Source organism: Sminthopsis crassicaudata, chromosome 2 (assembly GCF_048593235.1).
Source record: "Sminthopsis crassicaudata isolate SCR6 chromosome 2, ASM4859323v1, whole genome shotgun sequence".
In the NCBI taxonomy this organism is placed as follows: domain Eukaryota; kingdom Metazoa; phylum Chordata; class Mammalia; order Dasyuromorphia; family Dasyuridae; genus Sminthopsis; species Sminthopsis crassicaudata.
Genome location: NC_133618.1, coordinates 209732511 through 209760255, shown reverse-complemented (window position 1 = coordinate 209760255; position 27745 = coordinate 209732511). Strand labels below are relative to the sequence as shown.

Sequence of the window (27745 nt, the reverse complement as noted above, 5' to 3'; positions counted from 1 at the left end):
TGTGAGCTCATTCAGGAGCCGAAGTAACCAATAACCAAATATTTGTCAATCTAGGTGCTTGAATTGATCTTCCTTCTGTTTTCATATCCTCTCCCTGTTATTTGAAAAAGAATAAGCAGAGGCAAATTTTCTTCACTTCATCTCAGGACCTTAGAGGATGAGGGGTTCTGTTTAACTGATACCTCTTCTATAACTAAAAAACTCCTTTTCCTTCCTCTCCTTATTCCTAATGACTCAGAATCACTTTTTAAAAAAAAAGCAAAAAAAAAAAAAAAAAAAAAAAAAAAGCCAGTTACTCTTCCCTGCTCTTTTATTTATATCTTGCTCAGTCCTGCTTCAGTATAGCACCAAACCCCTTCTTTCCTTCTCTCTAAAGTCCTCCATTCTACCATTGCAAACTCCCCTTCAAGCTGGGCTTCCTCCTGTAATACTATCTCCTTATTTTTACAGAAACCTGGAGACATTGTCTCTCTGGCCATCCTCTCCTGTATTATATAATCCTTCTCTCATAACTCTAATACACTAGGTGCATACTACATGACATTCACTGTTACTTATAAACCCTCCCTTTGCTGCCTTCAATATAGCTAAATGAAATCTTTTTGTTTGTCTTGATTTTAATATTCAACACTTTCCATCCCAGTTTACCTAACCATGCTTCTGTACAACTTCTTTATAAGTCTTTTAAAAATCTGAGTTAGTGGGTGAGTGATCAATAGACAATTCCTTCTTCTCTTTCCCTAAGAGGTTTTTCTTAATTACTTCAGAAGTTCATTCTGTTAAGTTTCCTGTATGTCTTGAGTGGATTTACAATGCAGAACTTAAGGCCATGAAATGCTAACCTATCCTTGAACCCTATGAAATATGCTCCCTGACATGAAAGTAGGATCTCCCTCCCAGTGTTTATAAATACTCTGGGACATTTCTACCTTTTAAGCAAGAATCAAATCAGATCTATCTATGACAGAGATGGAGAGGAAGAACACAGAAGTGATGAGTTCCCATCTCTAAGGGACCAATGCCAGCATAGGGCTTGTCACTAGAAAGGCACAAGTACTAAGAGCTGTCTTCTGTGAAGGAAGGCAGCAGGACCACGCCTGGGTAGAGATATGTGCATAAGCCTATAAGGAAGTTGTTGCTAATGGCAGACCAGTGACCCTGAAGCCCTGTGTGTAGCACTAATAGCCAGATTATAGGTCACATTTAGAAGAGTTTCAGTAAATTTAATTAAATACCCATAGTTAACATCAGTAACCATACTATCACTACAAATAAGAACATAATACTAAATGGAATTTTATTTTAGTGAAGAGCAGGAGGAAAACTGAGACATCTATTTTTAAGAGACTCTATTGGAGGAGAGAAGAAAGAGGCTCATATTCAGTGAAATTGAGTATCTATATGTTAATTAATACAAATAGTTTAAATTTACTGGCTTGCCCTTGAATTTAATATTCAAAAATAAAAGACTGAAATTTTTATTACACAATTGATATTTTTTAGAAATAAAACTCAAAAGGTTATATAAATGTAAGTATGTATGTATACATACATATATACATGCAAGCACACACACATGCATATATATGTGTGTGTAGTATGTGTGTGTGTATATATATATATATATATATTACGTTAAAAATCAACCCTGGACCAAACTACTCTATGAGCAAACTTAAAATAGCAGAATGGGAAAAAGTCAAATGAGCACTGTGGGAGTGATAAGTTCATTGCTAAGATAGAAGGAAATATGATTTGTTGACTTTGGAAGTTATGTTCTTATTTGTTTCAAGTACTTACTTTTGTTTTAATCTGATATAAGCAGTAGATAAATTGTTCCAGGCTTCAGCATTCTATAATGACAAAAAGAGATGTAATTAATAAAATCAAATATTTTTATTTGGATTTGGAGGGAATTCAGAGGGAAAAAAATCATTATCTAAAATATGGCATTTTTAATACCTTTTTATGTTTCTCATTCAAGGTAATAACAATAAAATTACAATTAACTTAATTTTTATAATGATAAATTTTAAATTGTAATCTTCAAAATGTCATAAGTATAATTAATTTTTAAAAGCACTATTACGTCTTGTACACAGTAGGAAATTAATAAGTGATTGTTGCATTAGGCTGAGCTACTTAAGATTTGTTTTTCCATAGGAAACCGAGGGGATACTGTTATTATGCCTTAATATGGTATTTTTGAGAGGGCCAATAATGAGGGTTTTTTTTTAAACTTTTCATGAAATTAGAATTTCAGTAACTGCCTTAATTAATTAAATATGTACTATTAATATAGACAATACATAATATCACCTGAGAATATGAACATAGTGACTAGGAAACTTTACAATTTTTAGTACAATGGATAGATAAAATAGAGATTTCAAATTAACAAGTATTTCAGTTGATCCTTATAACAAACCTAGTGATATATACACTATAATTGTATCTTTATATATATATATACATACACACACTATATACTCTTTCTGTCTCTCTCTCTCTACACACACACACACACACACACACACACACACACTATAATTACTCAAAATTTTTTCCTCGGTAAAATAGCAAGGTAGTTTGCTTAATCCCCAGATTTTAGGGTAACTGGTTTTGGTTGTACTATACTTCTTTCTATCCCTGTCTCCCTTAAGAGGAGGTTTCCTCCTGCTATCACAACTCTGTTGAATTGGTACACAGCCTAAATGAGTGAGTAGGGAAAATCATTTGTAGTTGTGACAGAAAGAAAATCAATAAAATCAGACATACATCAGGCTCCAATGTCACACAGCGTTGAAAGGCCTTTGCTGAACCTCCCCAGTCCTCCAGTGCTATATAAGCACAGCCTAGGGAAAACCATACTCCCAACTAAAAAGAAAAAGAAAAAAAAAAAAGTCAAAGTCACTCTTGCATAAGAACAAAATTAAATAAACATTTCCAGGGGACAATGCTGAACAATATTTATAAAACCATGAACAAGTCTTACTCCAAATGTTGATTTAAGTAGATGATGTAGAAACACTAGCTTGTCTTAATTTTTACTTGCAATTTGGTGTCTCTGAAACATAATAAGGTCAATATCTGAACAGTGGAAAGAACACTAACTTCAGATTCAAACAGGTTAAGATTTTACATGACCGAGGGCAAGACTTTCTGGACTTCAGTTTTCTCCTCTGAAAAAATGAGGAGCTTATAACAGATGGCTCCTAAACAGCTTCTAGAGTTATGACTCTATGAAATAACTTTTATATGTCTTTGACTATTTTCATAGCAGAAAAAGACTGAAAAATACCCAAAGATGCCCAAACACACAAACTTCAATATTTTAAAACTAATTTTTTTAAATTCCTAGTCAATTTATTACTCACAATAGTACAATTATGCACACCTACTCTGAAGGACTTATGATGAAAAATCCTTTCCATACCCAGAGATGGAACTAATCAAGTCTAAATACAGATCGAAGCATCCTCAATTACTCTATTTTTAACTTAATTTTTCTTTCCTTCCTTCCTTCCTTCCTTCCTTCCTTCCTTCCTTCCTTCCTTCCTTCCTTCCTTCCTTCCTTCCTTCCTTCCTTCCTTTCTTTTTCTTTCTTTCTTTCTTTTGCTGAAGCAATTAGGGTTAAGTGACTTGCCCAGGATCACACAGCTAGAAGTGTAAAGTGTCTGAGTTAAAATCTGAATTCAGGTCCTCCTGACTTCAGGACTGGTGCTCTATCCTCTGCTCCACCTAACTACTCCTAATGTAATTTTTCTTGAGATTTTTATTTTCATTAAGGTGGGAGATCAATGTTTTCTTTCACAACTTGACTTTTACGGAAATGTTTTGCATAACTTCATATGTGGTTTCTTAATTGTGGATGGGGGTAAGGGAGAGAGAGCCTAGAATTCAAATATCTTAAAAACAAATATAAAGAAAATTATCTTGAATCTACCTGGGGAAAAATAAATAAATAAATAACATTTTGCAAGCTTCCTAGATAAAGTATCAAACTTTTTTAGTATTTTAAAAGAACCACAAGGGATTAGAAAATCAAGTCAAATCATTTCAAATTTACAGATGAGGAAACTGAGCTGAAAAAATTAAGACTTAACAACACTCCTTGAATCAGTAGCAGAGCTGAGAATAATTCTTTCATCTCTTTTCTTTTTCCCATTTTTCATCTTCCCTTTTTCCTTTTCCTTTCTATAGTATTTTTAATTCTTTAAAGTATTAGTTATGAGTTGATCTTGCTTATGTAATAAAATTTATTATCCTTTCATTAAGACATGCCAATCTCTCTTGAAACCATCATTAATATTACTACGTAGGAAGCTAAATGTACAAGAAATAAAACATCAATTCATTTTAAGCAGTCTCCATTAGTCTAGTACAGATATTTACAAATATTTTCACTAATCTTTCCTATAACAGCTAAGTCAGCTTGTCTATAAATAAATAAATAAATAGGTAAATAAATATATGTATGTATGAATGCATACAAACATATGTATGTATAAGAGTAGTCAATTCAAAAAAGCACTATTATAATGAGTGTGGCTTATACATAGCAAGGGACTAATAAATGACTGTTGGACTGTAATGATCTATTTAGGATTTATTTTCCATATAAAGAGTAAAGGGGAGTTACTTTCAAGGACTTTCAAGGACAATGTCTCTTCTTAAAAAAGAAGAAGGTTTCAATACATTCCAAAGTGTGTCCTAAAGCTGAATAGAAAGTAGTTCTACAGTTTAACCAAGAAATAAACTGTGCTAGGGATATTCTGTCATTTGCCAAAGAAAGACTTAACTTACGGGTGAGCTCTTACCTAAAGCCTCTCATGATCTTCCCAATTGTTACTGCCCTCCCACAAATACTCCCATATTACTTCGTATGTGTATTATCTTTAATTTTCTAAACATGTTGTTTCTCCAAAATAAAAAGCAAGCTCAAGAGAAGGCATTTTCTTTTTCCCTATTTCATCTCTGCTTACCTAATATAGTAATATGCACCTAGAAAGCATTTAATAAATGCTGAACGAATGAAGGGGCTCAAGCTTGGAATTATATCCATGTTCTAACATAGATCGCTCTTACAAAAAATTATAAATGTGCCCTTTCTTTAAAAAAAACAAAAAAAACAGGAGGAAACCAAATATATTAAAACTTTCACATGAAATGTTTTAGGCTTTCAAGTTAATATAAATAAAGGGGATACTTGACTGTTTTTATATTCCCTTTATTTTCCCTTGAAATTTATATTTATATTGAATTTCCCTTGAAATTTATATTCCCTTGACTGTTATTATAAATAGAAACATTTTCTACTGGAGGGAAAATATCTCCCAAATAACTTAGTAGGAAGCAACATTTAGATGAGAGATAAGGAAAGGTAGTGACCAATGCCATGTACTGGTTCGTCCTGACAGATACACCTGTTGCACTCTATTTGCATTTTAACTTTGGGCTCTAATTGTGGAATGGAAGAGTTCATTCTTTGTTCAAGAAATTTCAGGCAGACCTTCTTCTAGTACCAAAATAAAAATGACAGGAATTATCCTCAAGGGACTCAAATCCACCCAAGTGCTCTATTTGCTATTTTGGTGGCAGCAAAGGACAAAGTATTCCCACAATAACATAGGCACGTAGTGGTATAACACATCAGTGAATGTAAGCTCATACTATAAATAAAAGTGATCTGTTTCAGGTTCAATTAAAAAAAAGACCTAACAATAGTCATAAATGACTAAATTGGTTTTCCCCCCTGTCTTATGACTTCTGCTATCTTTTTTTTTTTTTTCTCTTCTTACTTGAGGGATAGGTTCAACTTGGTCCAGGATAACAAATTTTATTACATAAGCAATATCAGCCTTTATAACTAGTGCTTTAAGAAATCCAAAAGTAATATATAAAGGAAAAGGGAAGATGAAAAATGAAGAAGAGAAAAGAATTAGACAAATAACCCAATACATACATACATACATACATACATACATACATACATTTTATATATATATATATATATATATATATATATATATATATATATATATATATATATATATATATATATATATATATATATATATATATACTGGCTACTACTATTATTGCCATTGTGATCTTGAGAATTTTGGTCTATGTGTTATGACTATTTAGGTTACTTGTATTTATGGATAAAATAAAACTATTAACAGTAAAAAGGCTATGAAAAAATACATAGATTTTACTCTATGAAGCATATGACAGATCTTTTATAACACTTTTAACACAAAATGTCTAATATATCTAATTTGGAAGCTAATTATGCATGCCTAAACCACTCTGTAAAAATGACAAATTCTAAAGTTTTTGAATAATCACATTCCCACAAAATAAGTAGTAGATAGGAAAAATTAAATCGAACCCAAACAAATCAAATTATCTCATCACATGACAAAACAGTATGTAGTAAAATGTTAAATATTAAATGTAGGGAATAAGATAATACTTTACAAGGAGGCATGAGAAGATGAAAGAGGAAAAACAGATTGGAAAAAAAATGAAAAAATGACTTCCAGACACTTCCTTGAAAAATCAGGAAATACCAACAACACCTTTAATCACATAAACACACCTATATACAAACACATCAAAGGAATAACAAACAAAAGCCCACCAACCAGCCCATTGTTGCTCCTATATCTTAAAATGTATGGCAATAGCATATTCATTTTTAGTGTAATAAAATCAAGAAATTGGCATTTAAGCAAAAATGACTTTTAAAAAAGTAAATTAATGATAACAATTGCTCAAAAACACAACTAAGTATCAAATTGGGCAAGTGAGAAAAAGAGGAAAGTAACTTGCTTTTACTTCAGTTTTTTTATGAGATGTCTCATGTGGAAAAGAGCCCATTATATGACATTTCAATCCATCAAAAAGCACTATATGCTAAGTATCAGGAATACAAAGGCAAAAAAGCAAAACATACTTATCTTCAAAAAGTTTCCATTCTAACAAGGGAGGTAATATGTACCTATATTAGGTATGTACAAACTGTATACAAATAAAATGCCAAATAATCTTGAAAGGGAAGGCAGAGGAGGAAGTTGGAGTGAGGGGGTAAGGCACTGTACATATCAGGAAAAGCTTTCTTCACCAGGTGGTACTTGAGTTAAATCTTTTTGAAAAAGGGATTATGATGTAGATGGAGGCAAACAGAGAGCATTCCAGAGTATAGTGCAAAGACACAAATATGGGAGATGGATCATCATCCATGTGAGGAACAGCAAGTGGGTCAATTTGCCTTCACTACAATGTGATAGCAGGGGAGAAATGTACAAGACAGGGAGTCCATGTTATGAACAGTTCTAAATTACAAAATGTAAATGTAAAAATTTACATTGGATCCTAGAGACAACAGGGGAACTACTGAATTTTAACTAGTGAAGGAATGAGTTGGTAATGCATCAACATTTTATGAAATTTAAGAAAATGTCTGGCTAGGTGGAAGACTGAACTAGAAGAGGGGGAGTTGAGGCAGGAAAACCATACAAGAGGGTATTGCAATAGTTCAGGCAAAAGATAATAACAACTAGAATAGTAATTGTGTGAACAAGAGAAGAGGACATATATGAGATATTGTGAAGATAAAAATGAAAAGACTTGGTGTTTGAATGTATATATGTGTGGATGTAAGAATGAAGAGCTAAAGAAGACAACAAGGGCTCCAACCTGAGCAACTGAGAGTACAGTGAAGCCAATAATAGCAAAGTTCAGAGGAGGGATGGATTTGGTGGGAAAGAGGGTGCTGAGACACACTGAGCTTGAGACCCATATAGGACATCCACAAAAATGTCTAAGAGGCAGTTTGTGTTATAGAATTGGAACTTAAGAGAAACACAAAGGATGTATACTCTCATAATTGATGATTTTGCTAAATCAGTGATTACCAGAAAAAAAATGTCAGCATCCAAAAGGAATTGATGTTTCTAACAATCTGTTGCATAAGAAAAAGCATAGCTAAAGTGTATCCTGAGCAAACCTAGGAAATCAAGGTTTTAGAGTTTTTACTTAAAACCTCTCGTGTTTTGATAGACCGCTCAGGCAAAAATAAAAAAGGAATCAAGGGAACAATTTTGCTTTATATTTAGCAAAGAGCCCCAAAAGACAGTTAATCTGACCTCATCTTCCAGGCTGAATAAGAGCAGCCAAGTTTGATGAACAAGAACTAATAAGAAGAAAGAGTGCTCATGCTACAATTTATGAAGAACTTATCTTCAGAGAAAGATAAGAAATGTAGAGCACAGCATCTGAATTGGAAAATCTGAAAAACAGAGGTCCCCTGATTCCAAAGGAACATTAGAAAATTTTAGTCTTGACCAGAGGTTCTTAACTTGGGGCCCAGAGCAGTGCCTAGATAAATTTCAGGGAATCCATAAACTTGGGATAGAAGGGGGGAAATAACATCTTTTCCTTTTACTAGTTTTTGGTTCCCTTTATAATCCTATGTATTTTAGTTTCTGTATTTAAAAACATTATTCTGAGAAGGGGTTCATGACATTAAAAAGCTTAAGAACTTCTCGACTATATGGAAAAGTTTTTAAGCTTTTAATTCCTTTGACTATTACTCTATATGTATATTGTAATGGTTGCAAAATCAAGTTTTTAATGAAGCATACAACTTCAAGAGGCATCATGATAGAGCAGGCCTCAGAACTAGGAAGACTTGGCTTTATGTCCTGGCTCTGACAACTTCTAGTTGTGTAAGCGTGGATAAGTCAATGAACCTCCAGGATACTTTCTAAGACTGTAAGTTTTAGAAAACCGTACTAAGCTATATTAGTTTCTTCATCTTGAAATTCACTATGTCAATGAAATCACTCAATCCATATTCCTATTTATCCTTATATATATGACTATTTTTAGTGGAAGAATCTGACTAGATACCTCTCTGGAGTGCTCTCATTTAAAATGTTCTTTGAAAGTGGGTACTGTGAGCATGTGTTGATTGACTGACTGATAGAACCTTAAGTGACTCTAATTTTTAAAAGGGCACAAATGCCCCCTAGTGACAAAATAAGCATATTGCAGGTGGAACAGACCTCAAAGTAGTCTAATGAAGAATAAAAAAGACTGTAAATAGGACCTCATATAGAGCCTGAACAATTAATATTGGTGTCCCACTTTATAAGGAGATGTTCAATAACACTGGCTGGTTTGCATTCCTTTGTGATCAAACCCAAGTGAGCTCGGAAGGCACTAATAACCAGTATGAACATTTGGAAGGAGATGTCTCTAAATCTACACATCGCTCCTAGAGCATGTCTTCTTTAGTGCAGGCACACCAAGCTGGACAGTCCTGTGCCAGTGTCTCCCATGTCTCATAATCAATTCCAAAGTTCTTCAAAGAGACCTTGAAAGTGCTCTTGTTATGCTTCTTCTGACCGCCATATAAACAAATTGCTTTGTGCAAGTTCTCTATGAAATGGCTTTTAGACAAAGGTACATTTGGCAATAGAACAATATGGTCAGTCCCCCCAGAATTACAAGCTTGTCCTCTTTGACACATTGATGATGAAGGTCTCCAGGACATCATAAAGTTTTTCTTTGACCTCATCAGTGTATTCATCATGGTGGGAGCAAAGGCACTGATGATGATGATGATGTGGCACTTTCCTGCAAGTATCAACTGCATTGTCATGCACCTACCTTTTAGAAGACATACAAGCTTGTTGACTAAATTAAATGTGACTGCAAAATCCTCATCAGCTCCGCTGTGCTCCTCATCACAGTGGTTCCTTCAAAAAAATGTGTCTGTAGCTCACACTTAAGCAAGTTGGTCTTCATTTGCCAGCCTTATTTCACTCAAGGCTGCTATTTGAATACAATACTTGCTAAACTGTCCTGCAAGAAGAGCTGCTTGTTTTTCAGGTCTACTGGATTTTGTGTTGTCCATCCAGTGTGGGCACATTTCATGTACCAATGGTAAGTGGAATCATCTTAGCAAAAATTTTTGTTCTTTTTTTGTTTGCAGCTGCAGAGTGATCCCCACCTGCTTTGGTAAGCAGGCTGGTCAGGTTTGATGAAGCAGATCATTTTAGGGCACCTTCCTCAGGCCAGCAGGTGAACAATGTGATTCCTCAAAAAGCCTGCTCAGAACCCAGAGGACTGCCGAATCTCGCTGCTACTTCAGTCCCAGTGATAAGACAGCCCCATGGCCTGTACCACTTGTGTTCATGGTTATGATTATATCCACCTACTGTTTCATCGCTTGTCCATTGCAAGATTTTGAGATAAGTAAAATAGTATGGAAAATGTCTTTTGATTCATAAATTATGACAGTGAAGGAAGTGAGACAAAAGAAGGAATGCATGAAGTTGTCAGCTTCTCTCTTCCAGAATCAAAAGATAAGGGACAAAAGTCAAGATGACTGGCAATAGCTTGGGATGCATCTTTAATGTCTGACTGAGCTTTAAGTACTCCGCAGCATCTGCTTCTGCCATCTCCATTACCTGTTAGGTCAAATTATTCATATCCTCCTCTTCTATGAAGGAAGTTTTCACATACTTAAGATAGACATTCCCCTAACTCACTGAGGAGTGTATCCTTGATCTATTTTACCCCATCTACAAACAGTTTTATCAGCATATGGCCACTGTTCATACTGCAGTTTCTTGGGGTCACAGCTGAGAGTTGGGTGGCAGATCGGCATTAAAGGTAGAAAGCAGTCCTGAAGGGTATGTGCATCTCACATCCCAGAGATACAAGTCTTCCTTTAACACTTCATGTCGCCTTTAGGGACATGAAATGACGGACAAAGATCAAGGATCATTAGAAACACAGAAAGTAATTTATTTGTAAAGCAGCTGTCTCTCTTTTCTATCTTTTGAGTTCAATATGCAAACTTTCTTTGTTTCAACAGCTGTCATCACATTTCACAAAGTTTACAAAGGATGAACAATCAGGAGCACTCATTTTACTCACTCCTCTGGATGAATCACTCAAAATAAATAAATGGACATACTCCAGGGAACAATTGCCTGGAACTTTTATTTTCAAAGTGAGGAAAGAATGGGCTTTTAACATTTAGCCAAATGCAGTGAAGTTTAAAATATTACATCTTATCTTGACCTATTATATTCCATCTTAATCCAACAAGGCCAAAATATAGATTTCAACAAAAGAAAAACAAAAACAAAAACAAAAATCCAATGTCAAATCATACAATGAGATCAACATTATTTAAAAACAAGTAAACAAAATCAAATAGTATGCAGACATTACTTTTTGAAGAGGAAGAATCCATCAACTATGAAATATTCTTTTATTATATCTAAAATATTCCCCTTTCTAAAGAAGCAGAAGTCTCACACTACTTAAGCATGCTCTTCTCCAAAGAATTTTTCTCTATTTTAAATGGTTTCCATATGTATTTGCTTCACTTGGCATTTAGTTTTAGTTTCCTTTTCCCTGGTCATTCATTATTAAATGGCTTTCTTTTACTTTCTTGACCTAGACATAATCAACCATTTCCTCAACCTGGAAATCTTATGCTGTCTTACACTATAGGGTTGGTCCTGCCATTTTTCTATTCCAACATTTTCACTGACTCCTTTTTCTTTAGAGAGTAAAGCTGAAATACTTTTTTTTTTTGGGGGGGGGGGTATTCTCACCTATTTCCTACTTTTTCAGCCTTTATGGGTTTGGCTCTATCTATACTAGACTATTCCCTTTCTCCCAGATAGATTTCATTTCTCCATTGCTAGGTCTTTGGTCACACTTTTTTATGCTTGGAATGTCCTTTTAATTCCCCCCTTTAACTGCTGAATTCCTACACAATCTTGAAAACCCTACTCAAATGCTACTTTTTCCATGGATTGACTATTAAGAAATAATATAGCCTGATATTAAAAGCTTTGGAATTGGAGACCAGAGATAGTAAGGCCTCAATCTAGCTTACCAGCTATGTGATTTGGACAAATAAAGTCTTCTCTGAGGTTCTTTCCTCATATGTGAAACGGATATTACCTGCATCACTTATTAGTTCATGGGGCTTTATAATTTGCAACACCATAAAAAAACATGAGCTACTACATAAAATCTCCCATGATTACTTTAATGGACAATACTTCATTTAAAAAAATTTTCTCTAAAGTAACAATTATAGGGGGCAGCTAGGTGGCGCAGTGGATAGAGCACCAGCCCTGAATTCAGGAGGACCCGAGTTCAAATCTGATCTCAGACATTTAACACTTCCTAGCTGTGTGAACCTGGGCAAGTCACTAAACCCCAACCTCAGAAAAAAAAAAGTAACAATTATAGAATATTACCTATTATAACTATCTGCATTTGGGTTTTAGCTCTCCCCTTTCTCCTTATCTCAGACTCTAAGATTCTAAGATTCATGAGGTTAAGCAACATGTGTTAACTTCCCTTTGTAACCATCAGTGTAGATCATTAAACTTTGTAGTATCTTTTAAAAAAGAGAAAAATGAAAATGAATCAGAAGAACAATACAAAATGAATGTCATGGTATGACTGGGGGAAAAAAATGAAGCCAAAAGATTATGATGATCTATCATGTCTCAAAAGGAAGAGATGAGGAAACACCTTTATGATACTATTTTATTTCTTAAAAATAATTTGCATCAGGGAATGATTGAATAAGTTATGGTATATGAATGTAATGGAATATTATTGTTCTGTAAGAAATGATCAGCAGGCTAATTTCAGAAAGCCCAGAAGAGACCTACATGAACTGATGTTAAGTGAAATGAGTAGAGCCAAGAGAACATTGTACACAACAACAAGATTATATAATGATCAATACTGATGGAGTTGGCTCTTTTCAACATTAAAGTGATTCAGGTCAATTCCCATAGACTTGTGATGGAAAGAAACATCTACGTCCGGAGAGAGGATTATGGAGACTCAATGTGGATCACAGCATAGTATTTTCACTTTTGTTGTTGTTATTTGATTTTTTTTTTCCTTCCTTCATCTGTCATCTGACTTTTCTTATGCAATATAATGTAGAAATATGTTTAGAAGAATTGCACATGTTTAACCTATATTAAAATATTTGCTGTCTGGGGGAAAGGGTAGAAAGGGAGGAAGGGAGAAAATTTTGGAACACAAAGTTTTGCAAGGGTGAATGTTAAAAACTATTTTTTCATGTATTTTGAAAAATAAAAATATTATAAAAAATTAAAGTATAAAGTTCAAAAAAAATTTTAAAAAGCATTTACATCAGCAACACTATATGCATAAACACTATTGATTAAAACACTACTGATTAAATATCAAACAGATAGTTTTTAAACAATCATGTTATCTCACTCAAATAGAAATGAATCCCTGGGGGCTATATATTGAAAATGATAAATTAACCTGATCAATATTGCATTGTATTTTAAATTATTCTGTTAAACATTTCCTAATGACATTTTAATCTGTTATAGGCCTCACCCAGGAATTTTACAGGCAGCTTTGCTCATAGTTTGACACCTCTGCTACACAATTCATAACATTTGTTGAACTTAAAACTATGATGCTGTTTTATTTATTTTAAACACTAGACAATGATTTGTAGTTATTCAAAGGTGATTTCTATACACAGAGTTTTACAGTCACATATTGTTTGTCAAATGGATAGAAGCAGTAACACTCACAGGGTATAAGGAATAAACACTTCAAAAGTCTAAACATCTTTTCGTTTCATTCTCCAAAATCAAATAAATTAAGAAAGGCTCTGGATATTCCTTTCATTCCTCCTGCCATTCCAAAATGCCCAAAGAAAAAAAAGGGCTTTTTAATTGGAACCACATGACACAGAGGTCAAATAAAGTCTCTCTCCTTTGTACTATAGCATAGCTAATACAAGGCAAGTGAATAAGATGCTAGTGACATATGTACTGACAAAGGTATAAAACCTTAGAGTTAACTTAAGAACCTGTTGAATAGTCTGTCCTTCATTTCCCTAATATACCATCATCCTTTAAATGGAAAGGTGTAGGACTTCACTGGTATACACAATCACTTGCGTGTCTGGTTTTGCTTGGCTGTTTTTCTTTTTTTTCCCTTGCTTTCTTTGCTCATTTTTGCATGGGGTAGTAGAAATGGTTATGATGTAAAAGTACATAAAAGGGATAAATAAAATTTAAAGAGAAAAATGAAGAATTATTTACTTAATTTCTATCAAAGGCACATGTAAATTTGTATCTATTCTGGGACCTGTGCTTTGCATTTATAAAATAGCAAGAAGCTAAGGAGAGGATTAAGGGAAAAATAAGTAAAGGGAAAAAAGCACTTAACCTTGTAAAAATCACAGGTAGGAGGAAAAGGTTTGAGTTGGATATTCATCATAACAATTTGTTGATACATGTATATTTGTTGAGGTTATTGGTATAAATATAGCATGGCTCACATGTTTTTCTTGGAGAAGTAAATAAAAGAAATGATTAAAGTTAATTTAATCAGGTGTTCAAAGTTAATAAGAAACATAAATGGGATTGCTGGTTATTTAATCCTGCAACCTCATGATGAGGAGAATCAAAAACACTACCAACCAATCAACAAGCACTTATTGTTTATGATGTGTCAGGTACCACACTAAAATTTGGGGCAATAAACAAAGGTAAAAAATTCCTAACTTCAGGGGATTTGTATTCTAATGGAAGAGATAACATGTAAAAAAATGACATAAATAACATGTATACAAGATATGCATAGAGTTAAATGTCAAGTTTTAATAGGGGAGGTTCTAGAAGTAGGGACAACCAGGATATTTGCAGTCAATATGTTAACAACTGTTGGAAATGATGAAAAGGTTAAAAATTCTATGAAGAAATGAAAATTATGTCAAGATATAAATTTATATTTGGATATTTCAATGTGTCAGTATGAAGAAAACAGCAAAAACTATGGAAATATGGCTCAGGATTAGGAAAAGATAAATGTTTATGTACTATTCAAAAGCTATATACTTATATATCATGAATACTTTCTTCCAGAAAAAGAGTCAGAAGGTCCTAGACAGTACAGACACTGAAAAACATCAGAAAATGAAATTTCGTGTATTTTAAAAGACAGAACATGAGTGGATACCAAGATAGAAATTAATTCTGGCTTAGGTATCAGTGGATAGTCAACCCATGAACTAGTTTGGGCAATGGTCAAAATCAACACCAAACTAGAAGAAAGAAATATGAGAAGACAGCATTCAGGCAATTATAACAACTAAAGCCTGACTGATTTATCCAAACAAAATTTACTAAAGAATGGAAAACAGATAAAAGAAAAAAGTGACTTTGATTATTATACTTTCCTACAAAAGTTTAAATCATGCAAAGGAATGAAGACCATATTGGGCTAAAATATTTCAGAAATTGTACTGAACAACAAGCATTTGAACTTCTTGAGGAATGACAATGCAAGCCTCTCCTTTTCAATGGATCTTCCATAACTGCATCAAATTCATATGAGATTACCTGATTGACACAGAGAGATAACTTTGTTCAGCAACCCTCTGATTATTAATACTGAGGATTACATGTTCACCAGTGTTTGTTACCAACACAAAAAATATACTTAAGCAAAATTTAAGGGAAGAGGTAACATACAATCTCACCTGGGAGAAAATCTAGTCAAGCCTTCTCATGTTATAGATGGGGAAAATGAGATCCAGAGTTGTTATGGGCCAGAACTTGAAATAAGGTGCTAAGTCAATGGAAGTGATAGAGACAATTGTTATTTAGCATGGTACTTAATAGTTCTCTAGTTCAGTACATGTACTTAGTACTTACTAGAGTTCTACAAAAGCATATATAAGCTAAGAGCTTCAACCAGAATTGAGTCAAGGAGATTCAGAAACCAAAGAAGGCAGGCAGGAGCAGAAGCTCTTGGAACCAAGGAGAGAGACAAGCCTCCAGAAAAACTAGCCGAGTCCCAAGTGAAGGAGACAAGACTTTGAAGGAGACAATAAAGGATTTGGACTTTAACTCCTGGCTGCACTTGGGGTGATTACTGAACTGAAACTAAGACTGCCTCCAGAGATCCCAAGAAAACCCCAACAAGAGAACATTATATTTTAAAGAAGGACATTACACAGAATGACAAAGTGATTTGCTTAAGGTCACATAAGTAGCACATGGCAGTGTTGGAATCTAAACCTAGATCTTCTATCTCCAAATACAGGGTGTAACATCATGCCATCTCTTGAGGTAGGAGAAAGGTATTCTGTAGTATTCTGATGCTTGCTGTTCTTATTGCAATATTGCCTAAATAAGAGGCAATTGGACTAGAGTATTATCACGGTCCCTTCTAGTTCTAAAAGTACAAACTTGGAACCACTCAAAAGAGGCTGACAATAATCTATACAGCAACAAAAAAAGAAGATGAATTCATCCATACTGAATCATGTAGCTGGATTAGCCACTTGTCTTGGATAAGAATTCAAGTTAGAGACAATGAACTAAGCCCAGAATGAAACAGTAAGAAGAGGATAAGCCTGGATTGCATCTGAGAAATGATGTGCATTGAAAACTGTGCAATGTTTTCAATGACTCCAAGCTGCTCTATGTTTAAAAAAAAAAAAAAAAAAAGCCAACCATCTTTTTCACATCAGTATTCTTCTGGTTGGATTATAGAACTGCAAGTCTTAGAACATGACTGTCTCAAAAGAATCAGAATTATTGGGGGTGACTCAAAGAACAATGGTGATACACACTGCAGGGGTATACAGGATACAGCATATCACTACACATAGTTTGAGCACAAGAAATGGTATGAATGATGTCCAGGAAATGTGTAATTGAAAAAAAAAAAAGTAGATTGTAGAACATAAGCAAGTAATAACAGATGGATATACTAAGTACTGCCCTGGTATCCACATAATGCTTTAAAAATCTAAAAGGAAACACTATAGCATATTGGGCAGATTCTCCATGGAGAATTCCTCCTATGATGGTTTCATAAGCTGGCATAGATACTGGAGAAAAGACCTACATTCCTGAAAACATGAAGGTTCTTAGATATAAGGAATATATATACATATATATTTTCCCCTTTCTGAGACAATTGGGGTTAAGTGACTTGCCCAGGGGCACACAGCTATGAAGTGTTAAGGATGAGACCACATTTGAACTCAGGTCCTTCTGACTTCAGGACTGGTGCTCTATTCACTGTACCACCTAGCTGCCCCAAGGAATATTTTCATAGAGAGATATAAATAATATGGATTCAATAATTACATAAGACTAGGTGACAAAGTACACAGATTTTAGTTCTTGTGAAAAGTCTAGTATGGAAAAAACTCATAATAATTTGCCAAACACTTTTTCTAATGTATTTCTTTACACTAATAATAATAAACAGAGAAACTTTGGCAATAGTGACTTTGAAAGTTGCAATTTGTGGACAGGGAGATAATGAAAGAATGAGCAATTAATGGGTAAAAAAGAGTGGACAATTTCTAATATAAAAATGTAAAAGAAATAACTTAGGGCTCTCAAACTTCAGAAGGGAAACTTATGCAACTTGGACAAATGATAAATGTTGCTACACACCTTTGTAATGGATCTAACTATGCTTATTTTGATCTTTTATGAGAGTTACAAGGAGGTAGTATTATGAACAGAGACTCTAAATGTCATTTGGATATAAACAGAAAAAGTCTTGTATCTATTATTAATGCATGCTACTTACCAGCACCATGAACAAACAAGAGGTTAAAACCACATGAATTATTCAAATTGCACTTTCTTTTGCCTTAATCTTATTTTCTAAAGAGTATGGCATGGTACAAGCAAGCTGGAAATACTTGAAATTGAAAACAGTATGATCACTGAAATAAAGATTTTTCTATTTTGATTTTAATTTCTCTTATTTCCTCTTTCCTAAGATTTGAAAAAGATTTAAAAAAAAAATCCCATAGTCTATATTAACACTTTATCTCTAGGAAAAATTTAAATTTGGATCAAAAGTGTATTTCCATTGTTGTCTTGTGTTAGTACTATACATCCTCTGAACTGTCTACTTTGACATGATGTACCGTCCTCCTGAATCGGATTCATATGTGGTGATGCAGAAACATCTTCTAAAACATCTGCTTTCATTGTGTCTGGTTTTTAACAATCATCATTCCTTTTGTTTCCCTGGAATAATTAGTTCTTAATTATATTACTCCACCATAACATCTCTCACATTTGTACCTTTCTTTACATTCCTACTGCCACCAGCCTTAACACATTGACTGGGTTATTTTATGACAACAACCTCCTATCTAGTTATCATTTTTTCCCACTTCATACTCTAAGTCTCTCTACCCGAGTCGAAGTGAGAACTAGATTACTGTTCTAAATGCCTCCTTTGTATATACTGCCTCTTTCTCAAAACTAACTTTTTCCATGATTACCAGAATAAAATCCAAACAGTTTTAATTTGGCACTTTACAGCAATTTACTCTGTTTGTAATTGTTATTTCTTGTTTTTTCTCTAATTTCAGTCCTATATAAAGTCTTTGTCTTGACCAAACTGATTTAGTCATTCATTTGCCATCTTCCCATTTTCCCTCCACACACCTCTTCCTATATCTCTCCCACATCCAAAAAAAAAAAAAAAAAAGCTTTACCCTCTCTTCTTTCTAAAACTTATAGAAAAAAAATCAAGTCATAAAGAAATGTTTGGAATTTATCAGAAAACAATTCTATGACAATGTAGCAAACACAAATCCCATCTCCTCTCTAATTCTTTATGGGCACATGATTCCCTCTTTGTTTCTTTCCTATGTACTTTTTAATTTATTAAGTAAAGATTAAAAAAAAAAAAAAAAAGGTAAACATGATATGAATAAAAATCAACTCCTAACTGTAATATTCTCTTTAAAATGTAATGTTCTCTATTGAGGTTTTCTTGGGGTCTTTGGGAACAGCCTTGGTTTCAGTTCAATAATTACCACCTGAGTAGCTAGGGATTAAAATCCAAATCCTTTATTGTCTCCTTCAAAGTCGTCTCCCTCACTTGGGGTTCAGCTAGTTTTTCTGGAGCCCTGTCTCTCTCCTTGGTTCCGAGAGCTTGAGTTCCCACCTGCCTTCTCTGGCTTCTGAATCTCCCGACTCAGAAGGTTTGTTCTTCAGCCTCCAGCCACTACAAAGGTGGATGATGGAATGAATCTGTCTCAGCCTCCAAGAGCTTCTAGTGTGCTTGTCTTTTCTTCTTGCTTATATGCTAGACACTAAGTACAAACCAATCATTTTATCACTAGGAAACCATTATTTGTTGTAGAATTAAATCAATGCTAAACTGGATTTAACTATTGTCTCCTCAATTCCATTTAGTACCTTATTTCAAGTTCCCGCCCATAACATCTCCTTGTAGGATTAAATCAATCATACTGAACCATGCTAAATTAGATAACTATTGTCTCTATCAATTCTACTGACCCAGTACCTTGCAATAATCCTTTGTTTCAAGTTCAGAGTTCTGGCTCATAACACTTAACATGAATCAGATACACCTAGTATCAAATTCAACTGTCACTAAATTCTTCTATAGAATGTTGTTTATGTTGTTTTTCTCATTTGTGGTCTTAAGGCTTTTTCATCATTCCTTCCTCTCTGTTTCAGCCAAATTTTAAAGGCTGCTTGTCATTTCTTTGTATTCACTTTATACATAATTTTCATTTACTCATCATTATAGATATTTTCCCAGTAAATGTACATTTTCTACCTTGAACACTAGTTAGAAATCGCAGCAATTATTTTCAGGGCCATTTATGTTTCTGGTTCTAGTTCATGATTCTCATTCTGCCAAAAATCTTTGCTTTTAAAAGCCATTCCCACTCTCTATACTACATTTCAAAGTGAATTCTTTCAGCTGTACCCTGGGACGGTATAAATGAGGTTCAGAGAGAAACACTGATGTGGGAAACAGAATAATTTGTAGTACCCAAAGAAAACGCATATTACCTCTGCACTATTTATACTAAAAGTTAAGGGATATGGTCTATGTCCAATTATCTTAAAGAATAATCCCCATTTAGCCATTTAGTCATAGGAAAAAAAAAAGAGTATTGATTTATTAAGAGTAAATAGGGGGTTAGGGAATAGAAGGCAGAGAGAATAAGCATAAGCCCACCAAAAAAGCAGGTGGGATTCTATTTGTTTTCTGACCTGCATGGGATTAATCTTCACAGAACGTTCAAAGCACTCCACACATTCTTTAAACTCTTTGTTGCGAAGATGAAGGAGCCCCTTGGAACGCTGGGCACGAGCACTTCGATGATTGGACAGCTCCCAGGCCTTGTCATAGTAATGGTGGTCTCGAAGCACATCCCCAAGCAAACAGTATAAAGATGGTGTTTCTTTCTTCTCTAATTCTTGCCGTAAGATTTCTTCTGCCTGATAGTAACAGAAATAAATCAGTTCCTTAATAAAGAAAACCAATGGCCAATCTAAAACATGCAATGCATTACTTAATCACAGAGGAATTCCTTATGTACCCAACATTTATTGTTTTCTTAAGAATACCTATTTAATGGAATAAAACATCTTGGACACAGACTGAATTAAAGATGAACAATGGAAATGAATTATCCTTCCAAGTATACCTAAGGTTAAGTGACAAAGAAGAAATAAGTCAACTCCATTGTTTGTTTTACCTGCTTTGACCATAAGTTGTAATTCCAAAAATGTAACTTCACAACCAGATAGAAGAGATATGTGAAATATGTAGAGGGGCACAGACAGTGGGGAACTCTGGGAAGGTATAAGACCCTTCAGCCCAGAGGGAACCTGCTAACAATGTCTGGTTCAGCTCCCTACCTCCCCTAAGGGCTCTTGGCTTTCCTGAGAAGTCAGAGGGTGGTGACAACCTGTGTTGAGATTGAAGCAGAGTGATACCAGGTAGAAGAGTGATACCAGGCAGAAAACTACATACAATATAACAAGTTGTTTATGTGGTCCCACGTGCACAGTATATATTTGGCGTATGCACAGTGTTGTGTTTGTTACATAAGGGTATGAAGGTATATAAGGGGGAAAGAACTTGGAATAAACAGACTCCATATTTCCTCTATCTTCATGGGTCGCCTGCCTTCTTTACTCCTACACTAAGATGGTATATTCTAGCACTCCAACTTGGGGGCTCTAGAAAGCAGGACAACAAAATATATACTTTATTGCTGACCTATCATAAAGGGAACCACAGAATCTCATTATAGATGAGGATCTTAAAGGCTATGTACAAGACAGCGAGGTACTACAGAGTGCTGAACCTTAAATCAGGAAGAAACAAATTCAAATCTAGCCTCATACACGTATATATGTGTCACTTCACTTCTGTTTGCCTCCGTTTCCTTAACCATAAAATGGGGATAATAACACCTACTTTGAAAGGTTGATGTGAGGTTCAAATGAGATAATATACATAAAACTCTTAGCATAACACCTGGCACATACTAAGTACTATATAAATGCTAGCTACTGTTGTTTTATTCCAACTACAACTGAACAGGATTTTTCTTTAGATCATTTTTACTATCATCAAATAGTCCTCTAGCCTCTGCCAGAACATTTCCAGTAAAGTTACAAAAAAAAAAAAATAATAATAATAATAATATATAATAAATATCCTACACTTTTAGGGTAAAGATAAAGTTTGCCTACAACAGTACACTGAGATAGTTAGTACTGCTTGTTCCACTACTGGAGGTCTTCAGGGAGAGGATAGAAGTCTCCTTGTCAGTATACTTGGTATGAGATGGAAGGAAAATTCTAGAATTCCTTGACTAGAACAATGGTTCCTTTTGATACTTTTATAACCCATGGCACATGATGTGATTGACAAATGATATATGATTATATCACATGATGTAAATGTATTTAAAATATTTTTAGATTGTCATTTATATATTTAAAGACAATTTTTATCATAATATTTTTCTATATTTAATATCTGTGTATTTATTTGGGGAAATATTTTTATATATACATACACACAATACACAAATGGATCATCTTTAAAAGGAATTCTATTCAACAAGCATTTATTAAGCGCCTACTATTTGCAAAGCATAATGACAAAAATGAATCACTCCTTGCCCACACCCCTCTTCTCTCCCTCCCCCACCAAGGAGCTAACATTCTGTTGGGTTAATACAAAATAAATATAGAATAATTGGAGAAGGACCAAATTAACTGAGGCCATCAAGAAAGTCTTCATGGGGGGCAGGAAGCACCTGATATAACCCTTGAAAAAAGATAAAGATTCAGAGGGGCAAAGAGGTGGAGTAATTTCATTACAAAAATGTAAAGATAGCTTGTAAGAATACACAAAGGACACTGAAGAGAGCTCTATATTATGGTTTATGTTGTACTTTGTTGTGTATGGTCTTGTATGTTGTGGTATAATGTTGTGCTATGCTAAATTATGTTGTGTCTCATTTCTAATTTCTCACTTTCCTACTCCTGCCAACATTATAGACTCTTGCTGTCTAGTGCCAACTGAGTGTTATAGGCCACAACAACTCTTTCAAATCAGTTTTATCTATCTTCATTGAAAAGTATTATTTTGTGAAAGAGTTGGAAATTCCCCCCAATTCTATGATTCTATGGATTAAATTTTCAGTATTAATCTCTATAGGGGCCTAGATAGCAGAACCATATACATATATATATATATATATATATATATATAAAAAGATTTAATTGTGCTCTACTTTTACAATTCAGCTGTATCTCTGGTTCTATTCCTCTGTTTTAAATGGTTTTCTTTTTTTTTTTTTTTTTTTAATTTTTTATTTTATTTTATAATTATAACATTTTTTGACAGTACATATGCATGGGTAATTTTTTACAACATTATCCCTTGCACTTACTTCTATTCAGATTTTTTCCCTTCCTCCCCCAACCCCCTCCCCCAGATGGCAAGCAGTCTTATATATGTTAAATATATTACAGTATAATTTAGATACAATATATGTGTGTAGAACCGAATTTTTTGTTGCACAGGAAGAATTGGATTCAGAAGGTAAAAATAACAGTTTACATTCATTTCCCAGTGTTCCTTTTCTGGATGTAGCTGGTTCTGTCCATCATTAATCAATTGGAATTGGATTAGCTCTTCTCTATGTTGAAGAAATCCACTTCCATCAGCATACATCCTCGTACAGTATCATTGTTGAAGTGTATAATGATCTTCTGGTTCTGCTCGTTTCACTCAGCATCAGTTGATGTAAGTCTCTCCAAGCCTCTCTGTATTTCTCCTGTTGGTCATTTCTTATAGAACAATAATATTCCATAACATTCATATACCATAGTTTACCCAACCATTCTCCAATTGATGGACATCCATTCATCTTCCAGCTTCTAGCCACTATGAAAAGGGCTGCCACAAACATTTTGGCACATACAGGTCCCTTTCCCTTCTTTAGCAGTTCCTTGGGGTATAAGCCCAGTAGTAGTATGGCTGGGTCAAAGGGTATGCACATTTTGATAACTTTTTGGACATAATTCCAGATTGCTCTCCAGAATGGTTGGATTCTTTCACAACTCCACCAACAATGCATCAGTGTCCCAGTTTTCCCACAGCCCCTCCAACATTCATCGTTATTTGTTCCTGTCATCTTAGCCAATCTGACAGGTGTGTAATGATACCTCAGAGTTGTCTTAATTTGCATTTCTCTGATCAATAGTGATTTGGAACACTCTTTCATATGAGTGGAAATAGTTTTAATTTCATCATCTGAAAATTGTCTGTTCATATCCTTTGACCATTTATCAATTGGAGAATGGCTTGATTTCTTATAAATTAAAGTCAATTCTCTGTATATTTTGGAGATGAGGCCTTTATCAGAACCTTTAACTGTAAAAATTTTTTCCCAATTTGTTACTTCCCTTCTAATCTTGTTTGCATTAGTTTTGTTTGTGCAGAAACTTTTTAATTTGGTGTAATCAAAATGTTCTATTTTGTGATCAATAATGGTCTCTAGTTCTCCCTTGGACACAAACTCCTTCCTCCTCCACAAGTCTGAGAGGTAAACCATCCCATGTTCCTCCAATTTATTTATGATTTCGTTCTTTATGCCTAAATCTTGGACCCATTTAGATCTAATCTTAGTATGTGGTGTTAAATGTGGGTCCATGCCTAGTTTCTGCCATACTAATTTCCAGTTTTCCCAGCAGTTTTTGTCAAATAATGAATTCTTATCCCAAAATTTGGGATCTTTGGGCTTGTCAAAGATTAGATTGCTATTTTTATTCACTATCTTGCCCTGTGAACCTAACCTATGCCACTGATCAACTAGTCTATTTCTTAGCCAATACCAAATGGTTTTGGTGACTGTTGCTTTATAATATAGCTTTAAATCAGGTACACTTAGACCACCTTCCTCTGACTTTTTTTTCATTAGTTCCCTTGCAATTCTCGACCTTTTATTCTTCCATATGAATTTTGTTGTTATTTTTTCTAGGTCATTAAAATAGTTTCTTGGGAGTCTGATTGGTATAGCACTAAATAAATAGATTAGTTTGGGGAGTATTGTCATCTTTATTATATTCGCTCGGCCTATCCAAGAACATTGAATGTCTTTCCAATTATTTAAATCTGACTTTATTTTTGTGGCAAGTGTTTTGTAATTTTGCTCATATAATTCCTGACTCTCCTTTGGTAGATATATTCCCAAATATTTGATACTATCGACTGTTATTTTGAATGGAATTTCTCTTTGTATCTCTTGCTGTTGGATTGTGTTGGTAATGTATAAAAATCCTGAGGATTTATGTGGATTTATTTTGTATCCTGCGACTTTGCTAAAATTCTGAATTATTTCTAATAGCTTTTTAGCAGAGTCTTTGGGGTTCTCTAAGTATACCATCATGTCATCTAAATGGTTTTCTTTAGGCTGGCCCATATAAAAAGATTTAATTGTGCTCTACTTTTACAATTCAGCTGTATCTCTGATTCTATTCCTCTGTTTTAAATGGTTTTCTTTAGGCTGGCCCATATAATTTTCTACCAAATATATATTTCCACCTCTAAATCTTTGCCATTTTTCCTCTAATTACATCCTTCCTCTTTATGCTTTTGCAGGTGTGATTCTTAGTGGATCACATCAGATCATCTCTTCTCATTGTTGGCCTACTCAGCAATCTCCAATAAACTTCACAGGGTTAAGATTCCCCCCCAAAAAAAATATATATATATATATTATTTTGAAAATACTAGGATACAGATAAGAAGGAAGTAAGGAGAGAGGGAAGGAAGGGAGGGAATAAAGGAGAAAGGGAGAGAGGAAAGGAAGGAAGAAGGGAAAAAGGGAGGTAGGACAGAAAGGAGGGAGGGAGGAAGAAAAGAAGAGAGGGAGGGAGGAGAAAGAAATGAAAATAAAATAATAGTGTCATCCTAAAAATAAGCCTTTCCACAAAACAGTGGCTCTTCTCCCAAACATGTATTCCCACATAACTCCATTCATTTTGATAAATAAAGGCCAAAATGTAATCATAGGTCTAAATACAGATTTTTAAAGTTAACTTGCCCAAGAAGGGTTTATCATGTCAATAATTTAGGGCTAACTCATGATCCAAACCCATAGTATCTTCCCCAATGCACTTCTCCCCTAGAATCCAACACACTCGCCTCTTTGAAAACCCCTTACCCACAAAAGGACAGCATGACCCCAGAGCCTTATGGTGGCCAGGGCCAAACCAGGACTCATTTTAACTCTCAGCTGGGCTAGACACCAGAATTAGAACATACATAGTATCTGTCCCTCCAGAGCCTGACCCTTTATTTATGGAAAGAGAACATTTTCATATCAAAAATTAATTTAGGAAATTTGCAGTTTCAAATTAAATCAGAGCACAAGCCACATTTTCTCCTTGACTATTTTACTTTGCTGGGGTAAAGAAGGAGGAGCAATAAGTCACATGCTAAGGTAAGGAAGTACTATTGATGTTTTACAGCTATATGTTATTAACCAATGCTGAGTCCAGGTATTATACTTTCTGTCAGACAAGCTGTGGGATGTTAAGAATGTTGAACTTGGGGAGGATGGGGAGAGTGGAAGGAGGTAACTGATAGAGAGGCAAAAAAAGTATAAGAAGTACCCTCCTTAGGGTAAAATGTCCTATTTTTAATTTTTTTCAATGTTCCTAAACCCAAATTTATGTGTTGGATAAATTAATTTGTTCTCCTTCAAATGCTGACACCTTTCTCTCTCTTGCCAAAAGAATGATATTTCTCAAGGGCAGAATTTACGTGCAATATGTTTCCTTCATTCCCTAATCACATTTCACTCTTCAGTCTATGCCATCTCCTTTCCAAAAGGTTTTCTTCTCTCTTCTTACGCATTAATTTTCAATTAGCAGCCTTTAAAGAGCACATCCTTTATAATCCAGTGTCCTTCCCTTATTGGGGAAGGACATTTTTATCCAAAAATGTCAGCATTGGCTGACTGCACTAAAGTAGAGTAATGGCATCATAAAGAGCTAGGCTGAGATTTTGCCTAATCTCAGGCGTAGGTGGCAAGATATCTCTAGGGCATGCAAAAAAGTATCACTCCTAACTGTAGGCTACCACATGAGCAATGAACAAATAGAAAAGTATATTTTTGAGTTTGCAAGAAGTTATTCAGGTAGAACACTATTTAATAAAGTAAAAAAGCTGAATAAAACATGCAAAAAAATTTAATAAAGAACTTCTGGCAAAGTCTCTGGAGCACATCTGCAGAAAATTTATCAGGTTTTTCAGCCCTCAAAGTACTGCCACCACCCCAAAAATGGACTATTTTTGCAATATATTTGTTGCAACTTGTCCCTACTCTAATTTTTGTTCTTAATTCTTTTAGGGAAATGAGTAAACCCTAATGATGGATCTCAATATAAAACTAAGTATGTTAAAAGCCTCAAGGAGGACCTACAGACCCCAGTGGAAGATACACAGAGTTTGGACTGGATATGACTAAGAGAATCTCATTCAATACTTGGAAAAGTCTATGATTTCAATGGTGTGGTTACCCTTCCAACAAAAAGCACAAAGCCATCTCATTTCATAAGTTTGCTATGAAGCTTAGACTCAGAGAAGAAAAAAAGACAAAGGATCTCCTTTTTTTAAAGAGGTGAATTTCCACAGGTTGGAACATCTGCATATAGTCAGACTCCACTGATGTGCTGGCTACTTTTGCTGAACTGCTTTTCCCCCTTTTTTTATTCTTGGTGACAAGGGAAGGTTCAATGAGTATGGAAGGGAAAGGGGCATATCTTAAAATGAAGGTGATATAAAAACATAAGGTATTGATAAATATTTAATAAAAAACATGCCGAGTAAAAAATTCATCAGTGGGGTACCAAACCTTGTGAGTTCTTTGTACTTAACTATGTTATTCTGCTGATGATAACCACATGGTCCATTGTCAGGTTTCTAGCATAGAATCACAAAATCATTGATTTGGAACTCTTGAAAAGACTTGAGAGGTCATCTCTTCACAAAATAGATACAGAACCAAAACCCAGGGACAGGAAAGTAACTTGTTGAAGGTTAACTGAGACAGAAAAAGTAATTTGTTGAAGGTTAATACAGGTAATAAATGGTAGAGTCAAATGTTGAATCTAGGACCCTTGACTCCAGGTGCAGAATTCATTCCACTTTACCACACTGCTTGACAGGAGCTCCTGGAACTTGTGTTGTAAGGCTATATAATTCAGGAACCCAGATTTACATGCATACAATAAAAAACCAGCAAATTAGAATGTAGTGGGGGCTGCTGCTTACTAAT

At 34.5% G+C, this 27745-nt stretch overlaps 1 protein-coding gene across 4 annotated transcripts in view; it reads right to left on the bottom strand.

Moving 5' to 3' along the window:
* TTC27 (tetratricopeptide repeat domain 27) overlaps nt 1–27745 on the bottom strand; it is a 219044-nt gene that overhangs the window by 48530 nt on the left and 142769 nt on the right. For all 4 annotated transcript variants that reach the window (XM_074288154.1, XM_074288155.1, XM_074288157.1 and 1 more), the window contains 3 exons: nt 20145–20372; nt 2779–2877; nt 1801–1853 (listed from right to left, as the gene is read on the bottom strand). In XM_074288154.1, coding sequence (XP_074144255.1) covers nt 1801–1853; nt 2779–2877; nt 20145–20372 — 380 coding nt within the window. The remainder of the gene's footprint in view (nt 1–1800; nt 1854–2778; nt 2878–20144; nt 20373–27745) is intronic.